The 19,363-nt window shown below is 39.1% G+C and overlaps 1 protein-coding gene across 1 annotated transcript; it reads left to right on the top strand.

The window, feature by feature from the left end:
- Positions 1–2,201: 2,201 nt before the first annotated feature.
- DAZL (deleted in azoospermia like) lies at positions 2,202–19,107 on the top strand. Its single transcript, XM_059818845.1, has 11 exons — positions 2,202–2,693; positions 6,693–6,827; positions 7,081–7,172; positions 8,550–8,601; positions 12,081–12,147; positions 12,470–12,603; positions 14,009–14,086; positions 14,961–15,011; positions 17,330–17,434; positions 18,184–18,282; positions 19,054–19,107. Exons 1-11 carry the CDS (start codon positions 2,202–2,204, stop codon positions 19,105–19,107), a joined length of 1,359 nt encoding a protein of 452 aa, XP_059674828.1.
- The last annotated feature ends 256 nt before the right edge of the window (positions 19,108–19,363 follow it).

Below are 19,363 nucleotides of genomic sequence, written 5' to 3'. Positions count from 1 at the left end.
AATCATAATAACTGTTCATAGCTCCTAGATTACTTAAAATCATAAGATTCCAGGAGAACACAATTTGGCTAAGATACCCAGTTTTTTATTTTAAATGTGTATTAAAGTGAAAAGTACTGTATGGTATAGCAAAATATAAAATCTGTTTCTTCTGCTGCTACTTAGTGCATTTAACAAATAAAGCTGTTGAGCAATAACCCTTCTAGTAGCATTATTAATAAAACAAACCAAGACAATAATTTCCTACTCTACTCCCTACACCTCTTTTGAGGTTTGTGTTTTGGCAGCAGAAAATCAATGACTCTCTCCTTTGTTTTAAGCCACAGATGTTCTCCAATCTTAAAAGCTAATACTGAGTTAAGGAAAAACAGGACGCAATCTTGACCCAAACCCAGTTCACAGACGCTCAGCAGGATAGCCTTACAAAATTACAATCTATAATGCCTTGGTAAGGGTTGCTTTTTTAAGCAACTACACTACTCTACTTTTACATTGGAATCATACTGGTTTTGCTAGAAGAGGACAGTACTCACCATTTTCATGATAAAAGGTAAAGAACCCCACTAGCTTTAACAAAATCCCTCCTATTATAATATACATCTATAACATAAATACATCTTCTGTGATCAGGGTTTTGTTATTGCTATTACCTAAACCAACTCTGGGTCCAGGTATATCTAGTGCAGCAGTCTACTTTTGATTATTAATATCAGCATCTGAAAAAGGTGAACACTTGGTACATTGTTAAAAAAAAATCTATGCATTAGAAGAAATAAAATCTCATAGGGAAAACCAGCTTGTTATATATACTTGAGTTTATCAGTTTAGCTTTGTACTTCCATTTTTCATCCTAAACAAGTATCATTTTTATGACTTTGCTATTAAAAAAAACCCACATAAAACAAAAAACTTACTCAACTAGCCCAGTCAGGGGTTGGGTTTATTTTGGTGAGGTATTAAGTTTCCCCTCTCCCTGAAACTTTCTGAAACCTGTTATCTTTTCTGAATATGTGACGCCAGTGCCAAATAACTATTTAAAACTAATTTCCAAGAGCCAGCAGAAGCATCTTATTACTGTAGAACCAGAAGGACTTCCAGAGAGGTTTCCTTCTAGAAAGGTCTTGGGCAACTGGTGAACACACAGTGGGTTGGTTTTCAGTATAGGCAGTAAGATATGATGGGAACAGCTTGCTCTAGAACAGCTATGTAACATTGGTTCATGAAAACACTGATGAAGAAGCTTCAGCTTTTCTCTCAAAGTGAGTGCAAGCCTCTTCTACAATACACCACTCCCAAACCTCAACAAACCAAGCAAGTGCTAGCTCTTGTCACAGTGACAAGAGCGTGCTGCTACCTCATGCACTCAACAGCAACGTCCCGCTCAGCAACAAGGCCACAAGTAATAGTCCCACCTAATCTCCTAACAAAGAGAAAAGCTATGGTACCCTTCACCCTTTGTCTACAGACACTCTGCTAAAACACAGGCAACACAGGAGTTGACCCGTGGAAGGCGGGAGGGGGCGAGTGCCCAGCGAGCCCCTTAGACGCCACCGGTGCCGGCTGTGAGAGAGCGGCGAGGGCGGATGTGGTCTTTCCCCGCCCCTTCGCCCTTGGGGCTACTTAAGGAGAAGAGCGGTAACCAAGAGGAGCTGCCTTTCTCCACCTTTAAGGAAAAAAAAAAAAAAAAAAGAAAAAAAAAAAAGGACTGTCTGGTGTTTGTTTTCTCAGAAAAGTTCGTGTTGTTTTTGTTTTAAAGGCCTCGTTTATTTTTAAGTGTGTGGGCGCTACCTCAGCTTCGGTGGATGATGGTGAGTGGAGGGCGAGGAGGGAGGAAAGGGGAGCCCCGGTCGGCATGGTGGGAAGTGGGGTGAAGGGGGTGCGCTTGAACGCTGAGCCGTGGGGCGGCTGGTTGCTGGGGGCTGTAGCGGCTTGTTCAGGTCCTCCCGCGGGGAGTGGAGGTGGGAGTTGGGCGTTCAGGTTTTTTGCTTGCTCTTAAGGTGAGGAATGGGGATCCCCATAGCCGCGGTAGTGTCGCCTTGTAACGTAGTGAGGGGTGCGCAGCTGCCTGGGCTGAACCCTTGAGGGTTACTGTCATTTTTAATACCTTGAAGGTTTTAAAGTCTTAAGAGGACGTGAGGGATTAAGGTCAGGAACGGAGTACTGCAAGCAAAAAGCCCGGGGCTTGTGTAGGGGAAAGCGTCATGGCTCGCAGCCGTTGGCGCCATGCTCTGCTGAGAACTTCGCGACAAGAGGCGCTTCACACCATGAGCGGCCATTTTGTGGCGGCCCTCCTGCATGGCGCCGTGCGGGGTTACCGGGCTCTTACTGCTCTGCGCGTGGCCCGACCGAGCGCTCCTCCACCTGCCCCGCAGGCCGATGCAGGCGCCGCGGTTGGGCGCGGGCGGCGCCGGTCGGCTCCGTCTGCAACTTGCATACCTACCCGCCGCTTGTCGTTAGGGCCAGGCTGGACCCCTTGCCCCGGGCGTCGAGGGCTTTCAAACAGTTTCCATTGTCCTCAGAGGGGCGCCTCCCCTTTTGCCATCCCCTCGCCCCCAGATCTCTTGAGGAGAGTGACACCCTCTTCCCCAGCGCCTCGTCTGGTAATGACGTCACTGGGCAGGCGAGGTGCGAAGCCCGCGGGACGTGAGGCCGTTAAATGGCTGCGTAGCGGCGGCGGCGGCCCCGCCGGCTCCGTAACGCGCTGGCCTGAGGTTCCCTGTTATTTTTTTTTCTTTTACCTGCCAGAAAAAGAGGCTTCGCGTAGTGCGTTGTGTGGGCTCCATGTGGTCAGTGGGAGTTACTGCCGGCGCTCCTTCACCATGCAAGTTGCTGTTTCTTCTTCAGGAAATTTTATTTGAAAAATGGAATTTGCGACTGTAACCCAGAGACTTAAACAAGAACATAAAAATAGGATATTTTAAAAAAAACTTAAGCCTTATAAGTGGCAGGCGTTAGCGTGCGAGCGTATTACAGCACTTGGCTGATAGCTCCACCTGCTGCCTAGTGGGAAGACGGCGTTATCTCTGTAGCGGGAGCCATGTTCTTTCTCCAGGTAGGGTACTGTCATGGTAACCGATTCCTGTGCACAGAAAGTCTGCACAGCAGGACATGTATCAGGAGTTTTAGATGTTTAAATTAAAAAATTAAATGTTTAAACAAAGTATGTGTGAGGTCAAGGAAAGACAGGGAGAAGCCTGAGAAATCAGGGACTAGTACTTCTGTGGCCAAAAGAAAAGCGAAGGTTTTCCTCTCCCAGATGTGCTTAAGACTGAGTGATGTTTGTAATCCACTTGAGTTGCTAGGTATTGCCACCACCTGGCCCTAACGGTAGTCCTTTTCCACCTTTTTTTTTGCCAAAAGTCTAACTAGCCTCATGACTGACTACTGTAATCAAGAGGATAGTCCAGTTTCCTGGCATCAACTTAAACTTGATGCTTGCTGGAATATGCAAAGATCAAACTGATGAAATTTACATTGTGATGAGAGAAGGGAAAAAACCCTTTTAGTTTCAGTAAGCTGAAAAACTTTGAATAAGCCTTAAGTTTACTGACATCTAGAAATTTGATTTCAAAGGTACTACATGAGATGGATAGACAAATCAACCCCACTTTGGTATTTTCGAAGGGTTGGGTCACTTCAGCTGATGCTGTAATTTCAGGGTAGCCAATTCTTCAACTTCAGGATTTTCCAGATTTTGAAAACTTTAGATGGCTTAGGCTTTGGACACTGATTCAGCAGCAGCGCGAGTTCTTTGCCCATACTGTAGGCAGAAGTATGATCGTTTACATAATGCTACATTGGGTAGTAAAATAACAATTGCATATTGCGCTGGTAAAATAACTTGGTTTTAGATAGAGCAATACTTTGTTTGAATTGGCAAAAGTTTTGCATTGTTGTACTGAAGACTTGAAAAGTAACTTTGAAAGGAGGAGACTGTTTCCTGTCTTTGTAGTATAAGACTTTTCCACTGCATATTTCAATAACCACTCCTTTTCAAGTTATAAATACGTGTATTAACAGATCTTAAAGCTTGTTTTTGATGCTGACTAATTCGTCAGAATGCTCAAGTAGCCTGTTTACTCTTTCTTTTAGATATTTAATGTGTAGAAGCATTAAGTAAGTATTTTCATCGAAAATTGGGTTCTGCGTCATTAGCGTAAGAAAAAAATGCTGCACTTCCATGGCAGCCAAGGCCATCTATGGCTTCCATATCAGCAGTATCTGTATGCCTGCCCACTTTCTTGTGCTGGTTCTGGCACTTGCTGGGTGCCTCTGCTGTGAGCTGTTTCCTGTTTGAGGTTGCCAGAGAATTTGCACAGCAAAGTGAATACTTCTCCTTTTATCTTGGTTCACTGAAATAGATCCAGAAAGAAGTAGAAGCCAACAGTTAGGGCAGCTTAAGGTTGCTGTGGCATTGCAGTCTCAGATTTCAGTTCAAATGCCCTTTAGCTGGGGGTGCCGCCAAAAAAGTGGTCTCCTGCTTAACTCTTGCTTCATTTTTGCCCTTGTTATGTTCTTATGCTAGCACAAGTGTTTACATAGCTGCAGAATGAGTTTGGATCAGAAGTGGATGTGTCTGAAAAGTGCTACAACATTTTTCTCCTGTGAAAATGTTGGTTTGGTTGGATTGGTTTCTTTGTGCAGTGATGTCTTGGTACAGTAGAAGGGAAGGGGGAGAACTACCCTTTTTCTGTTTGCAGCAGAAATGTTCTATTACATGATCTTTACTGCTGTGGAACAGTGGAAGTTGCAGTCTCCAACTTCACTGGAGGGTAGAGGGAGTTCTTTGAGGATAAAGGGAAAGGAATGACTTGTAACTTCTATTGAGAATTTGCAACAGGAAGCATAGTTGGTGAGTAAATTGAGCATAGGCAACAGTATCTGGTGTGTTGGAACCAGATTCTGTCTAAGGTATAGCTTTGTGAAATGGTATTGAACTGAATTGATGACTTAGTGCTTCTCTGAAGAGGCTAAGCCTCCTCCATTTCCTTTTCTGCAACCACTGATCCTGAGGTGGATCTGGTGCTTGTCTGATAGCATATTAAGCTGATTCGGTTCTGTACAATAGCAGAATACTAATTAGGTGAAAAACTGCTCACTTTTATGTTAATCTTACTGCTAAATTGAGTTGAGCTAGCTTAATTTGAACTGACGAGGGTTAGAACTTACGCGGAGGAGGTGCCGGAAAAGAAATGAGGTAAACCCTCTCTGGCTTTTAGTAATGGTGTGTTGTTAATTTGGTTCAGTCACTGAAATTATATTTGGAGGGCTGAATTCTAGTTTTGGCTTTGTTTAATTGCTGACAAATCATGTGCCACATGTATAGTTTGGTTCTTGTAAATTTCTTACTGCCTTACTGGGTGTCCAGTTTGAATGAGTACACTCATCAGTCACAGCTGCAGTTTAAATGCGCATTGGAGATGAAAACGGTTACACTAAAAAATTGGATGCTACCTATTGCAAATTATTAAATTACAAAATACCAGATAACTTCGACTAAATCAAAGTTTGGAATATCTGAAGTAGGGATAATGCCACACCAGATGAATTGTAAGGAAAAGCTTATTAATGTTTTGAAGTGCATTAATATAGAGGGATGAATAACACTGAACTGGCTGGTAGGAACTACTTGGACCAGGCAAAGCATGGCACATAGCTAGAACCATTCATTCAGGAGAGTAGAAGGCCAGGAGGGCTAGAGTTTGTGATGTCCATGGTGTTTATATTGTGTTTTAATTCTTGTAAATACCTTTGTAAAATGCACTTCAAGCCTTACGCAGAGTACGGAACACCTCTTCGCTAGGATTAGTAACAAGAAATTGAATTGCATGTGGTATGTTCATCTGAACAAAATATTGAATTAGTTTGTTTAGGGAACATCCTGTCTTCATCTGCATTAAATGAATCTGTAACTTCTACGTTGTGACAGTCCTTTAGGACCAAAAGGGTTCATCTGAAGGCTGGATGTGCAAAGCACATCATGACTGTAGTTGCTCTATAATCTTAACAGTCTTTGCAGTTCTTCTGTACATGCAGTGCACGCTTAAGATCCTGCTTTGGTGCAGACAACTCAGAAACAAGTTTGTAGTCATTCATATTCCTGTTGTAGTTAAATTGACAAAATATTTTCTTAGAAAATGAATAGCATGAATATTCCATCAAGGTCTGATTTCCCTTCTTATAGCTAACTTGTAGTATAACCCTGTTACCTGTGCTCTAAGGCTGTTTGTAAGCTTACTTGCATCTCCAGTATTAAAAATTTTTGACCAGGAAGATGATGGAATTTGTTCTGTTGGATAATCAATTTACAGTAAATTGTATCTTTAAAGAATATAATTTCTTCTTAAATCTGAAAGGAATTTGCTAAAGTTTTGAAATTAATTATTTTGGCATTCTCACTGTGTGTCTGATAGTAGCAACAGTGGTCATGAAGCTTCATATAAACAGGGCTAGATTTAAAGTAGCCTAGGTTAGGTCTAGATTTAAATTTCTAAAGCTTCTTAGAATAATTACTTGAACTATTTTCCGGTGAATGGTCTATTTGCAGCAAGTACTTCCTTTAAGTAATTGGAAAGGTGCTATTGAAATTCATTGTCCCATGTGATACCTATAGGAAGATGCAGGCATTCTAGTATCTTAAAGTGTACTGTAATAATTTGACTGAAATATGTATTTCTGTTTAAATTTTTCAGTCTGCGAATGTGGAGGCCCAGTGTGCAGGTGTCTTGGAGGATAATACCCGTTTGTCAACAACCAGTCAAGGATATGTTTTACCAGAAGGAAAAATCATGCCAAACACAGTCTTTGTTGGTGGAATTGATATAAGGGTATTTTATATACTTTTAATTGTTTAAGATAAATATAGGGCACTTTAGTGGGAAGGAAATGGGAATTTAACTTCTGGGTTTTTAATGTGTGTTTCTTAAGGTATTGCAGTGTCATGAGAGAATTTTGGAACAGGAGAGTAACTTCAGTTCTTATGGTAGTAGAAGATGCATTTAAAAAACAGTGCTGACTGCTTTAAATCAGTTCTAAACAGTTGAGTGTGTTTGAAGAAGTTTAAGACTTTGTTTCTTTTAGATGAATGAAGCAGAAATTCGGAGTTTCTTTGAACGATATGGTACTGTGAAAGAGGTGAAAATAATCACTGACAGAACTGGCGTTTCCAAAGGGTGAGTAGAAAATGAATAGTTTTTGTAAGTTGCTGCTTACTGGATGTAATTCTGTCATAGATGATATGAGCAGCTACTTAGCAACACACTTCACATGCTTATGCCTTAACACTAGCTGCAGTGTTCTGTTGTGGTGAATTAACACTATGAAACCTGTAAATCTAGATTGCCCCTAAATCTGTATAATCTTATAAAGAATAGCCTGACTTTTCTGACTTCAGTCTATCTGTTCACGGAAAAGAGGGTTGTTGTCACTTAACCAGTGGAAAGAAAGCTTGAAAGTTGTGTGATGCTTATGCAGACAGTTATTTTGTAGGACTCTTCTGACAGCTAGAGTAGTTAACAACAATCTGGAGAGAGTTAGGGATGGTTAAGAGAAGGGGTAGATAGTTTATTCAGGGCAGTGGCACTGCACTCTTCGGACACTCAGGGATAAGTTATAGAGGAAAACAACCAAACTTCTTCGTGTGAAGAGTGAACCTAAGTAAGTGAACAAAGTTGAAGCAAGGGAAATTCCTGTTGGATGTATAGGAAAATTCTGAATTGTCTGTGCTGAAACACTTAAATAAGGATGTGTAGGACCCTAGATTGTTGAGTTCTGGGGAAGCTTTCCCAGTTTTGAAGTTATCCCTGCTTTGAGAAGGAGGCTTCGCCCTCTGGAGGTTCCTTCCAGCCCAGTTTTGTCTAAGATTCTATGACCAGATCCTCAAAAGTCACATTTTTTTCTTAGGCTATTGTAGTAATGCATGAGCTGGAAATCTGTTTTATTTCTTCATATCCCTTGCTAGTCTTCATGGTGAATTCTGATGTGCAATTAGCCAGTGTATGTTTGAGTATTGATAATGAATTGGCAAACTCCATTGATTGACACAACTGTTCTATAATGCTCTGAAATTATCTTCATTTTATAGACTAGGTGACTAGGGGGGGTGCTGAAATAAATTGAAAAAACCTCCTCAAGGATCACCTCCCCCACTGGTGTCACTGTTCCTGTAATCCTGCCTTTATCCAAACCTCTGTAGTAAATAAAAAAATTTGGTAACTCAGATCTTAAGGTTTTTTTTACTTTCTCAGGTAGTAATATCAACAGTAGTGCTCATCTTGAGTAGCTGAAATGAAAGAATAGCCCTTACATCTATTTCATACTATTTTAGAATCTAGCATTGAAATCCTTTCATCTGGTCCAGTAGTATATGCTGCTAGTTAGCAGTAAATACATTTTTCATGCTGAATTATGAAACTGCTGTCCTACTTTATAGTTTTGGAATGCAATATAACATACCTGGCATATATGCTGTTAACTGGTCTTGTTCAAAATAATTCAGCTAACAAACAAATCAAAATCTGGTTATTGAATAACCTGTTTTTTCTTTTCAGGTATGGATTTGTATCTTTCCTAGACAACGTGGATGTTCAAAAAATAGTAGAAGTAAGCTCTTTGTCTAAATTATCTGAAAAAGTTGATATATGAAGGCTGGAGACATGTTCAAGGGAAACCTAGTTGTGTACCCTGTAAAGTAAACTAGGACAAGGAAAGTCTAGAGCTGCCCAAAAGTAAACTTGGTAAAATCTCTACTGGTGGTAGAATTTTTGTATATTTACTTAGAGTAAGTAAGAAACAAAATTAGATTTAGCCTTGGTGTGCTTGAATGTCTCATGCCATTGTATTTCTGGTTGCTCTCACTCATTTATGTGCTTGAAAGCCTCACATATGTTTTTGGCTGCTTGCTTTCTGTATTGGATGATTGTCATAGAACCCTTGTGCTTATGGCATATACATAGACCTGACAGTATTATTGTTGGGAATAACAGTAGCATAAAAAACTAATGCCGTTAATGCCTCCTTGATTATAAGATGCAACTGTTCACATGTCATACCGTTTTCCTGTAGTTCACACAGGAGATAAAGGGGTATAGAACTGTTACAGCCCTTCTGCTCTTAGAGTTCAGTATCAGAGAAATTTTAAATCTCAACACTTATAGCCAAATTTGTTACTTGTTTTTGATAGACTTCAGCAGGTCACAAATCACCAACAATGCTTTTTGGTTTTTCTCCTTTCTCCCAAAACTGAGTGCAATAACTGTGAAAGTAATGTATATTGAAATATTTCCCTCGCTGAAGTCTTTGCCTCAGAAAACTCCTATGTCTCTGGAGGGTGAACAGTCTCTCATTTGTGTCTGAAGCTCTCAGATAGGGAAGTAGATCTGAAAGACAAATACAGATAAACGTGCCAGACACAAATTTAGTGTTCTGTGATATGTTAGATGTGTTTGGCTGTCCAGCTCCTTAAGGGGGATGAGAACATGCTTAAACAAAGTGGAGAGCAGTGAAACTCCAGCAGGAAATTCTTGATTCTCAGCAAAAGACTTCAAAAGCTTGCTGTTCTTTAACTCTTGTGGTCTGCTGACAAAAATACTGCTGTATTGAGCAGCAGACTTTATTTGAGAATGCTTTTTTCACCATGGGTTACATTTATTGTACTACATCAGTGTGGAATGCTTGCTCTGAGGCAACAGTCTCTGTAGAGACCTCTTGAGTAGCACTGTCATTTGAGCCATCTACATTGCTGATCTTCTATGCGCGTTTCTTCAAAACTGAAAGCCCTCAGTGTATCTCTATTAACATAGTACTCACTGATGTGACTTTGTATGCCAGAGGTCTTGGAAGACTCGGAGGTATACGGTGTGTTTTCTTTTCAGTGCAAATTTCAGGTGTACAGGCAGTACAAATTACTGCCTTGTCGGGAAGAATCATGTCCAGATAGAAATCATCTTACAAAGATGTTTGCTTCTGGAGGGGATGGAAAAAGGGAAAGAAAATATTTGCATTTTGGAGCTCAAGTAATAAGCAGAGATCACCTCACCTCAGTAAACCATTTCAGGCATTATCTGCACTCAGTGGTTACAGTGTTTTATGTAAATGAACAAGATAAAGGCTCTCCATGGTTAGAATCATGCTTGATGCCTGTGTTTATCAGCCTAGCTTTGTGCAGCCTGAAAATATTTTTCTTCTGATTTAGGTCTGATGCCATTTGTAACTGCACTCTAGTCTAGAGGGAACCTGTTTGCAGTTCAGAACAGAAAGCTGCCTTCTGCTTTGAAGGGGAAGCTTATCTTCCAAGAGCTCTCGTTGCTCAGGTGGAAAAGGTGGTTGCATATTTCTGGACACAACAGGATTGCAGGATCAATTAAAAAAAAACCACCTGTGAAATACCCTGACCAGTTTGACCTTTTTTCTACCCATGCTTTACTTTATTCTGTCTTTATCAGTATAAGATCATAAAATAAGACGTTTTTTATATCACTAGTCTGCTTATTTTGCTTATTTTTACAATCAACAATAAAGTTGCTGTTATCTGTTGAAAGCACTTTCTTTAGCAGAAATGGGAGGAAAAACTTAGCGAGGTGTCTTAAAATTGCAAACTACATATTTTTCTCCCGAAGTAGGGAAGTTCTTAGTGTTGCATGAGAGAGAGAATCTAGATCGACTATGCATCTGCATCTAATACTGATTTTAATACTTGGTCTTAAATTTGTGTTAATTGGGGTAAACCAAAAATCTTTCACTGCTGATGTGTAAAGCATTTGTAAACCTCAATGTAGCCCTCTGAACTGTAACAGAGTACCTATTTTAGGTAGTGTCATATGTGCTGTGCACACCTTCATAGGTAGGTAAATGTGTTTCTTGACACCATCTTGGCAGAGAATGTGAGATCAGACTTAAAGGTGAATTCTCTTTTGGGAGTTTTGTGTGGAGAAGTTTCTGAGTACCTCAATAAACATTAATCTGCTTAAATCCATGTATTAAAGCAACTTTATCTATACTCGAGACTTAAACTGCGGAGAACAACTTAAATCTTGTGGAGAACAAAATCTTACAGGCCCTTACAGGCCTTACAGACCATTAAGTATAAGGATGCTGTGGTGCCATTTCAGCCTACATTCCATCGGTGAATGTTCTAGTTTTCAAACTAAGCAGTAGTGCTGAAGAACACAGAATTCAACTTATGCAGGGAGGGGAGGTGCTTGAAGTTCTTCCTGTGCTTTTGTTATGGCCCTGGATACTGTGCTGGCAAAGCAGTACTCGGTCATTGAAAGTCTGAAATCCTGCCTTCTGTGTGAACTAGCATTTGGGCAGAACTTGCAGAATGAGAAGTTAGATGTCTTGGGCATTTGCTGATTACTGAGGAGTGTTTCCAGCCCTGTTTTACCAGTCTTTCAGATGCTCGTATTCCTGGGTTTGGGTATTTGAGGAACACGTGAACCATATCTCAGTTTCTCTCTTGATTAGCCTGTGTGCTGCATTGATGCTTTGGCCAAAAACAGTTGTGAAGTAACAGCATGTTTGTTGGATGTTCTGAAGGAACACATGTGGAAAGTTCTCTAGAGAGAACACAGTAACACGCAGGCAAATGGTAGTGCTTAGACAGCCTTCCATTTCCTTTAATATTAGGTGGACAGCTTCTAACATGTTACGTGAACCCTGTTAGGAAGTTTGTGGGAAGGAAGGTAAGTGGCAATGTAAATAGCGTTTCAAGGGAACCTAGATTATGGTCACTCTACATTAATATCCTTACTGATGCAAGAATAGTTTGAATCTGCGTGTATAAACTGAGAAGGCTGACAGTCACCGAGTATGTAGTTGCAAACTACTAGTAGTGCATTTTGCTATTGAGGCAAGTGATACAATAGGTTTGGAGAGTCAGTGTGTAGGCAAATGGATGTGCTGAGAGCATTGCAGGAAATAAAAAGTAAAAAGGCATAAGGAGGTGGGAAAGGAGAATGGAGGCTGTTGAGCCTGTATGCGAGTTCATGATGCTGTGGTGTAGAAGCAGAGTACAGTCTTTAAAATCAAACAAACCACTCACATTACTGCTTCCCCAGCTTACAGAATAACCTGTCTTTCAGTCACAAATCAACTTCCATGGCAAAAAGCTGAAACTGGGGCCAGCAATTAGAAAGCAACAAAACTTGTGTAAGTATATATAAAGAAATTTGTTCATATTACAAATTTGTTTTTGTCTTAATTATAGATTAACATCCTTGCAAATCTTTTTTTATCTGATGTAATATGTACATTACAGTTAAACTTCAGTTCTGAATTTTATGATCTTGCTACTTGTGTGATGTTGTACAGTTTTGATAATAAAATGCAGGTTGGTAGCACAATACAATACAGTTAATGTTAAATTTAAGAGTCAAAACACTTAAGGCTTTTTTGCAGCTTGAATTTGGATTACTAATTAAATGCATGTGAAAATGTCGTAATACTTGATTTTTCTTTGCTTTAAAACAAGGTTCTTATGTGCATCCTAGACCATTAGTCTTCAATCCTCCTGCACCGCAGTTCCATAGTGTATGGGGTAATCAAAATACAGAGACGTACATGCAGCCTCCAGCTGTAATGAGCCCAGTAACACAGTATGTTCAGGTAAGGATGCTCATGCCACTGATTTTGAATTGTAATTAAGTATTTTTGATAGTGCAGGCACATACAACTTAAGGAATATGTATTGAGATTCCTATCTTGCCTTACCCACTTGTTTTCATACTACCTTCCCCAATAAGAAGCACCCAACTTCAAACCACTTTAAAAGAATGCCAACAACCTTGAAAAATTTAATCAATGATGTGATCTCTTTATAAAACAAAAGACAGGGAGATCACTTTTTATTTTGAGAATGAAAAAACTGTTGGAAGATGGAGCTAAGATTTAATTATATAACCATTCTTAAGTGATCTTAATACTTTCACAGATGTATTTCACAAATCAAATGCATCTGGATATTTTATGTACTGCTGCCCTGCCTCAGAATAAACCATGACCTTTAAAATGTATTTATTTAAACAAGTGTGGAACCAGACATTGGCTGTGGTACTTCTGGGTTTTTTCCTCCTAGCCAAACAAATTCTTGTTTCTGAACCTCTGTTGTGTCTTTGTCAGAACACTGTGTTATTACATCTGCTGTTAACAGCTGTGACCAGTACAGTATGCCTACAGGACATCACTTGGTAATTCAGATAACTATTCTTGCTGAGGTGTAGGCAGACTACTTCTGGCCTTGTTATGAATCCTGTACTGTGAATAGAAGGATTTCCAGATTCTGGTCTCTTCCTGTATTAACCCTTTATGGTATGAGAGTACAACAGGGCAATATTAATTGCAAACTGATTCTGTTTTGTATATTTTCTTAAGCAAAAGAAGATGAGCAAACTGCAGTGACTCGCAGAAATATTTTTTCCTAAGGCAGAGTTTGATAGTAGTATTCTTGCTGATTCTCTTAAGTTTGTTGGGAGAGAAATAGTGTAGGAGGAACTAATCCTCTGAAATGCTGGAATGTGCCTTTAGCTATTTTCAGAAGAAGCTAAGAAGGTTCCAGGTTAACATTGTGTTAAAATACTAGCGGTGAAGAAATGCTGGGAAGCTGTCTGAATTGTAATGCTTAGCTTGTCTTTGGCTCCAAGAAACTGATCGTCAGGCTGTAGGCCATTATTTGATGGCGGTTGGTCTGTTGCAGGTCTACTTTAGAAAGTTTACGGGATGAGTTGTACTTCTGAAATGACTTGAAAGATCAGCTGCAAGCAGATGTGGTGTTTTTAGATACGTAATACACTTCAGAATCCCACTTCCTTGAGATTTTCAGTGCCTGAAGTGCTGAAGCCCCGTGGGACATCTGTAAGGGTTGCTTTTAAATAATGAAGTTAGTCTGAAACAGGAACTGAAGTATCAATATGACTACATATTTCTAAAAATGTGGTCCTTACTTTATAAATACCATTACAAATACACTTTTATCTAGCTTCAAACTTGTATTTTAAAAAGCTTTATTTTGCAGACATATCCATACAGTTCACCAGCTTTATTGATACAGCAGCAAGTTCCTGTAGGATATCAGCCAGCCTACAACTACCAGGTATGTAATTCTTCAGTAGCTGCAGAAAGGCTGTTTGATACCTGACAGAACTTGAATGGATTGAACAGTGTTAACTGCGAGTCTGATCTTTCTGTGTTTCTCTTTCTGTGAATTCTATTTCCCTTCAGCTCCTGCTTCACAGAAATAAAAAGTAAAAATAAATTTAGTGATACTTTAATACTAATGCAATGACAACTGTTGAATAACTTAGCATATTCTTTTAAGTTTTTTTTAAATATGCAATGATAAAACAACTTCCAAATTAGCAAAAAGTGCATGGATCAGTAGTACTTTTTTTTGTGGGAAGGAGCTTTGCATTTGTACACTGTATAGTGTGGGTAGTTCATGTTAGTTACTTAAAGCAGAATCACTGAGTCTTGACTATATAAATATGGGATGTATATAGAGAGGGGATGTGCTCTTCAGTTCTAAAAATGTCTTGGAAGGCACTTAGCTGATAGTGATCTTGGAAGTCATAAATGAAATGTGTAGGTAAGTCTTAGTTACTGAAGCTGTACTAGAAGTAGTTTAGTAACTGGAAATAAATAGAGGTTTAAGATATTTTCAGCGTGGCTGCTGTGATTCCTCTTATTTTCCTAATCTTTAGAAATCTTACTTTCCAAGTTTTAAAAAAATTTTTAATGAGAAGAGGAAGGAAGGAGGTAGTTGAATTTGTGGTAAGGATGACCTTGTGCTAAACGCTACATGAGGTACACGCGAAAAAGCTATCTTGCTGGACGGAAGACTGTAAAACTACTGTTTAATGAAAAATCCAGACATGAAATGTTATAAATGGTGGCTCTTAAAGAGCAGTTACTTGCCTGTGTTGGAAATGAATGAATAAAAGCTGGTTCTTGTCCAATTCTTGTTTAAGGTTCAACCACAATGGCTTGCTGGGGAGCAAAGAAATTATGTTATGCCTCCGGTAAGTCTACAAAGTTAAACTTCTGGAACTTTGTCTTCTCAAGCACACTGTTTTCACAGCATGATACTTTAAAAAAAAAAAAAGAGACACAGTTGTTTGTTGACTGGATCTGTATGTAATCTGGTCTATACAAATCTGTAGCTGCTGATAGTAGGGAACTGTTTAGGATTTCCTACTGACATGCAGTTTTTTTAGGAGCTGCCTGGTGGAACAGAACTACCTCTTTTATGGCATTTCTCCATATGTCTGGTCACAGAATTATGGAATTTTAACATGAACAGAATTGGTTTTTCACGAGAAGTTGATGGAAAAAATAAGTGGTGACCTAATGCACAATCCTGACTTACAAGATCTGTATAATATTACTGCTTATTGTTCCCAATTTTTTTAAAATGTAAAAAGCCTCAAAATATTCTGCTTTGCAAATACTGATATTTTTTTAGCTGCTTTCAACAGCTTTTTGAAATTACTTGCCAGGCTGCTACAGACTGTAGATGGTACTGATGGCTTCTATAGAAATTGCTTGCTTTCTGTGACTTTACACAAGTGACATCCACAAGCAAGGAAAAAACCCTGTGTATTTCTTTAACAGTGTTGGAACTTAAACTTGCATCTTAGGAGGCATTTTTGTGTTCTTTAGGTATAATCTTGGATTTATTGAGTACAGTTTCTATTAAGTGTTTAAAAGCTGTGATACTTGACTTCTTTCTGAACAGTATTCTTTTAAGCTAGTTCCCAACAGATGTCTGTAGAATGTGTGGAAGGTAAATGGAGGGGGAAATAAAGAAAATGGAACTTTGTGCATATATATTGCTGCCTACATGTGTTTGACAATTCTGTCTCTGATCATATTGGAAGAATACTTTATTCCTGCTCAGTTCCAATCATGTGTACTAAGCTTTACTTTCAGCTTCTCTGGAGAGAGGCAGCCTTTTTTTATGGAAAGTCAGTATTTCTGTTAGTGAGAATTACCCTTGCTTTAATGGGGGAAGAAACATACTCAAAAGAGTTCAGAAGTCACTGAAATACTGATGACCTTGTTGGCTTGAAATAACTTTCATTGAATAACATCCATGAACATGATACAGCCGCAGTATACCACTTTACAATTAAATGGTAGCCAAAGAGGTTTTTAGAGTGGGTGTGCATGGTGGTTTTCATTAGACATTTTAAGCTTGATTATATGAGCAGATGACTTTTCTATAACTGTATCGGTTAAGCAGCTTTAAGCATCATTCTTTAGACTCAAGAGGATGGTCGCATAAGGAGATAGGAAACTTCATCCTTCAGTCTACTGCTTTATACCTACGTATTTGGTGGATAATAACAATTTCCATTCATAAATGGAACACCCCAGTTGTGATGAGGTCAGATATGATACACCTTTTGATGGTTAGGTATGGTGCTCAGAAAGGAATAGTCTGCTAGCATTGTAGGCTTTTGTATCTCCCAATATCATCAGCTTGAAATTACAGTTACGGTGTTGAAGGGCTTTTGGGAGTGTCAAGTGGTACACCTTGTGGTTGCTGTGTATAATCACAAGTAACATCCTTAAGAATGATATTGCAAGAAACTGAAAAACTACTGTCAAGTCTGGGTAAATCTGAATGCTTTGGGGGGTGGGGGGAGGAAGCGTTTTGCCCTGAAAAGTGAGAACACTTAACCCTGTTATTGATATCCTTGTAAAATTGGCTTCTTTGGAAGCATCTGGAAGGATGTTTCCACGAAGAGTAACTGCTTTATCAGCCTCTTTGCTATTGTAATTAAACTCTGCAGTGGGTTGCCGGTTGCAACACTGCACTGTAAGTCGAGGGAGGTGGGGAGAGTTTTACAAAAGTTGTAAAATGGCTTCTGCTTTTCTAGACGTTTTTACATCTTAAAACTTAGTATATTAGCATGAAGGAAGCTTCAAACAAGAAAGGAACTGTATAGAGAAAAGCAACTTCTTGGAAGGGTGGTGGTAGTAGATGTTTTGCTTCCCCTATCATTTGATTTTAGTGCTTAATCTCTTGAAGTTATCTGCTGGTTGTCTCATTCTTAGTGAATGCCTTCATTGCTCAATACACTTGATGGCAAAACCCATACATGGAGGAAGTAGGCTGAGGAGCTAACTCAAGAGTGATCACAGTGGAAGGGAGTAGAACTGTCCTAATAAAACAGATGAGGATACAGTATTTTCCCCACTTGTGAAACGCTTATCAAAAGTGTGAAGATAAGTTGGGATAGCTAATGGATAAGTGAGGACCAATGACAACACAACTGCATGTTTTCCCAGTGTTACTGAAACACTGCAATATTTAAAAAAAAAAACTTTACAGGTTTATACTTCAGTAAGCTATCACTGCACTGAGGATCCAGAATTTATACAGACAGAATGTGCTGTTCCAGAGCCCACGCAGGCATCTACTAACAGTCCACAAAAGGTAAGTGCTTCCTCAAAACTTCAATGTTTTTTGTCATAAATCCCATTCCCAGAAATTTTCACAGGAGGATTATGTGGCCTGGTGAAGAGATTCTGACCAGTATCTTAGAAATTAATGTTACAATTGCCGCTTTAGCCAGTTCCTCAATCCACTGTGTCCGATTTCTGTGTACAACTTCAGAAGCCTCATATGTTTCCTTGAAACTACCAGTGCTTGTCTGTAGTACTGAGGGCTGTTTAAAATATGTGTTCTACTTCATAAAGTACAAGAGTGTTTCTAAGTGACAAGGCTTTACTTAATCTGCTGAGAATTACAAGGGAAATTGTAGGTACTAAAAAGCAGGTTATGTAGCACTGCCTGCTATCTTAACGCAGATTTATTTTAAGTTTCAAACATCTGAATTGGTAACGTTTTACTCCCTTCTTCACTTCCTTTTGTGGAAGGTGACCCCAGTTTGGCCAACAGTTGACTCTGAATTCAGTTTTCTGAAGGAATTTCAGTTGTCAGCCTATTCCACAACTGAACTAGCATGTCACTGGTCAGAACTGTTATGTTGTAACATCTAAGGGTGATAATGAGTTACCAAGATTTAAGATACATTAAAAAAAATAGGCAAAGAGCTCAGGAAATGTAAGGCAGTTGAGAGGAATCCTGAATACAAAGTAAACCCTGTGACACACTCATATTGCTAGTAGTGGGCTAACTAAGAAAATTAGTATTGTTATAGATGCACCTTAACTGTCTTTCAGAAGTCTGTGGACAGGAGCATACAAACAGTAGTATCCTGTCTGTTTAATCCTGAGAACCGTCTGAGGAACACCTTTGTATCACAAGAAGACTACTTTAAGGTATGTAGTGAAAGCAAAATTGAATCCTTAAAACACAGCTGACCTTCAATTTGTTCACTTACAGGATAGCGTAAAGATGAAGGGATTAATATCTGGAATGCCATTTGAATTTTTTTCTTGTACATGCTCTGAGATGTATGGGTTTGGTTCGCTCTCAGTTACTTAATGCTGGAAACAAGTGCTGAAATTGGATTCAGTGGATTTGATACAAGACTGCATAAAAAATTCTGTACAGTCAACTAACTCGTGGACATTTAGAGCCAAAGACTGGCTAATCATTTCTCAGTGACAAATTGCTGAAGGGGCAGTGGGTTACTCCCTAGTTTGGATAGAGGATGTTGACTTTGGTTCTTGATAGCCTTTATACCAGTTAAGAGCCACCATTCACAGTGGGTACTTGATACTTTGTGTAAAATGTCTATGCTTTAACCAGTAAACTGTAGTCCAAGTTGGTAGCTGGTCATCATATTTTGCTGTATGTGTTCAGTCTTTGTAGAGTTGCAGTTTCTGATTACATTCCAAGTGGTGGTTAATTTCTGTGGTTTATTAATCTTATATTTAAGACTGCTTCCTTTTTTTAAAAGGACAGACATGTGAACTAGGCACATGTACTCTGAAGTAAGAATAGAGAAGCTGTATTTATCACTTTTGGAGGGGGGTGGGTAGAGTACAGAATGTTTTGAGATACTTTTCATGAAACTTCAGTTTGCTTTATTCTGATTACTATATAGAAAATTTTTTTCTTCTCTTTTTTCTTCTATCCCATTTCAGGAGAGAAAGGCGCATCACTTCAGAAAAGGAAGAGCAGTACTCAAAAGTGTTTGATCAACAAAGACTTCAAAGTATCTAAATTCATTAACCTGATGTTACTACGGTTCAGTTTAGTGATATATGCAGTATAACCTTTTTCAAAAAGTTGCTTCAAGTTGAAGTTTGTGTTCCTGTTCTACCTGTTCCAATACAGTTGGTTTTGCTTGAGTAGTTTGAAGTTTAAAGTTGTAAGAGTTGACAAACTTCCAGGTTTTGTTAATTGTTTGCATGCTTCCCCTGATAACTAACTAGAATGTTAAAGAGTTTATAT

The sequence above is a fragment of the Gavia stellata genome, chromosome 6 (genome assembly GCF_030936135.1).
Source record: "Gavia stellata isolate bGavSte3 chromosome 6, bGavSte3.hap2, whole genome shotgun sequence".
Classification (NCBI taxonomy): Eukaryota; Metazoa; Chordata; class Aves; order Gaviiformes; family Gaviidae; genus Gavia; species Gavia stellata.
The sequence above is the reverse complement of the archived record's forward strand: the minus strand, read 5'-3'. Positions and strand labels throughout refer to the sequence as shown.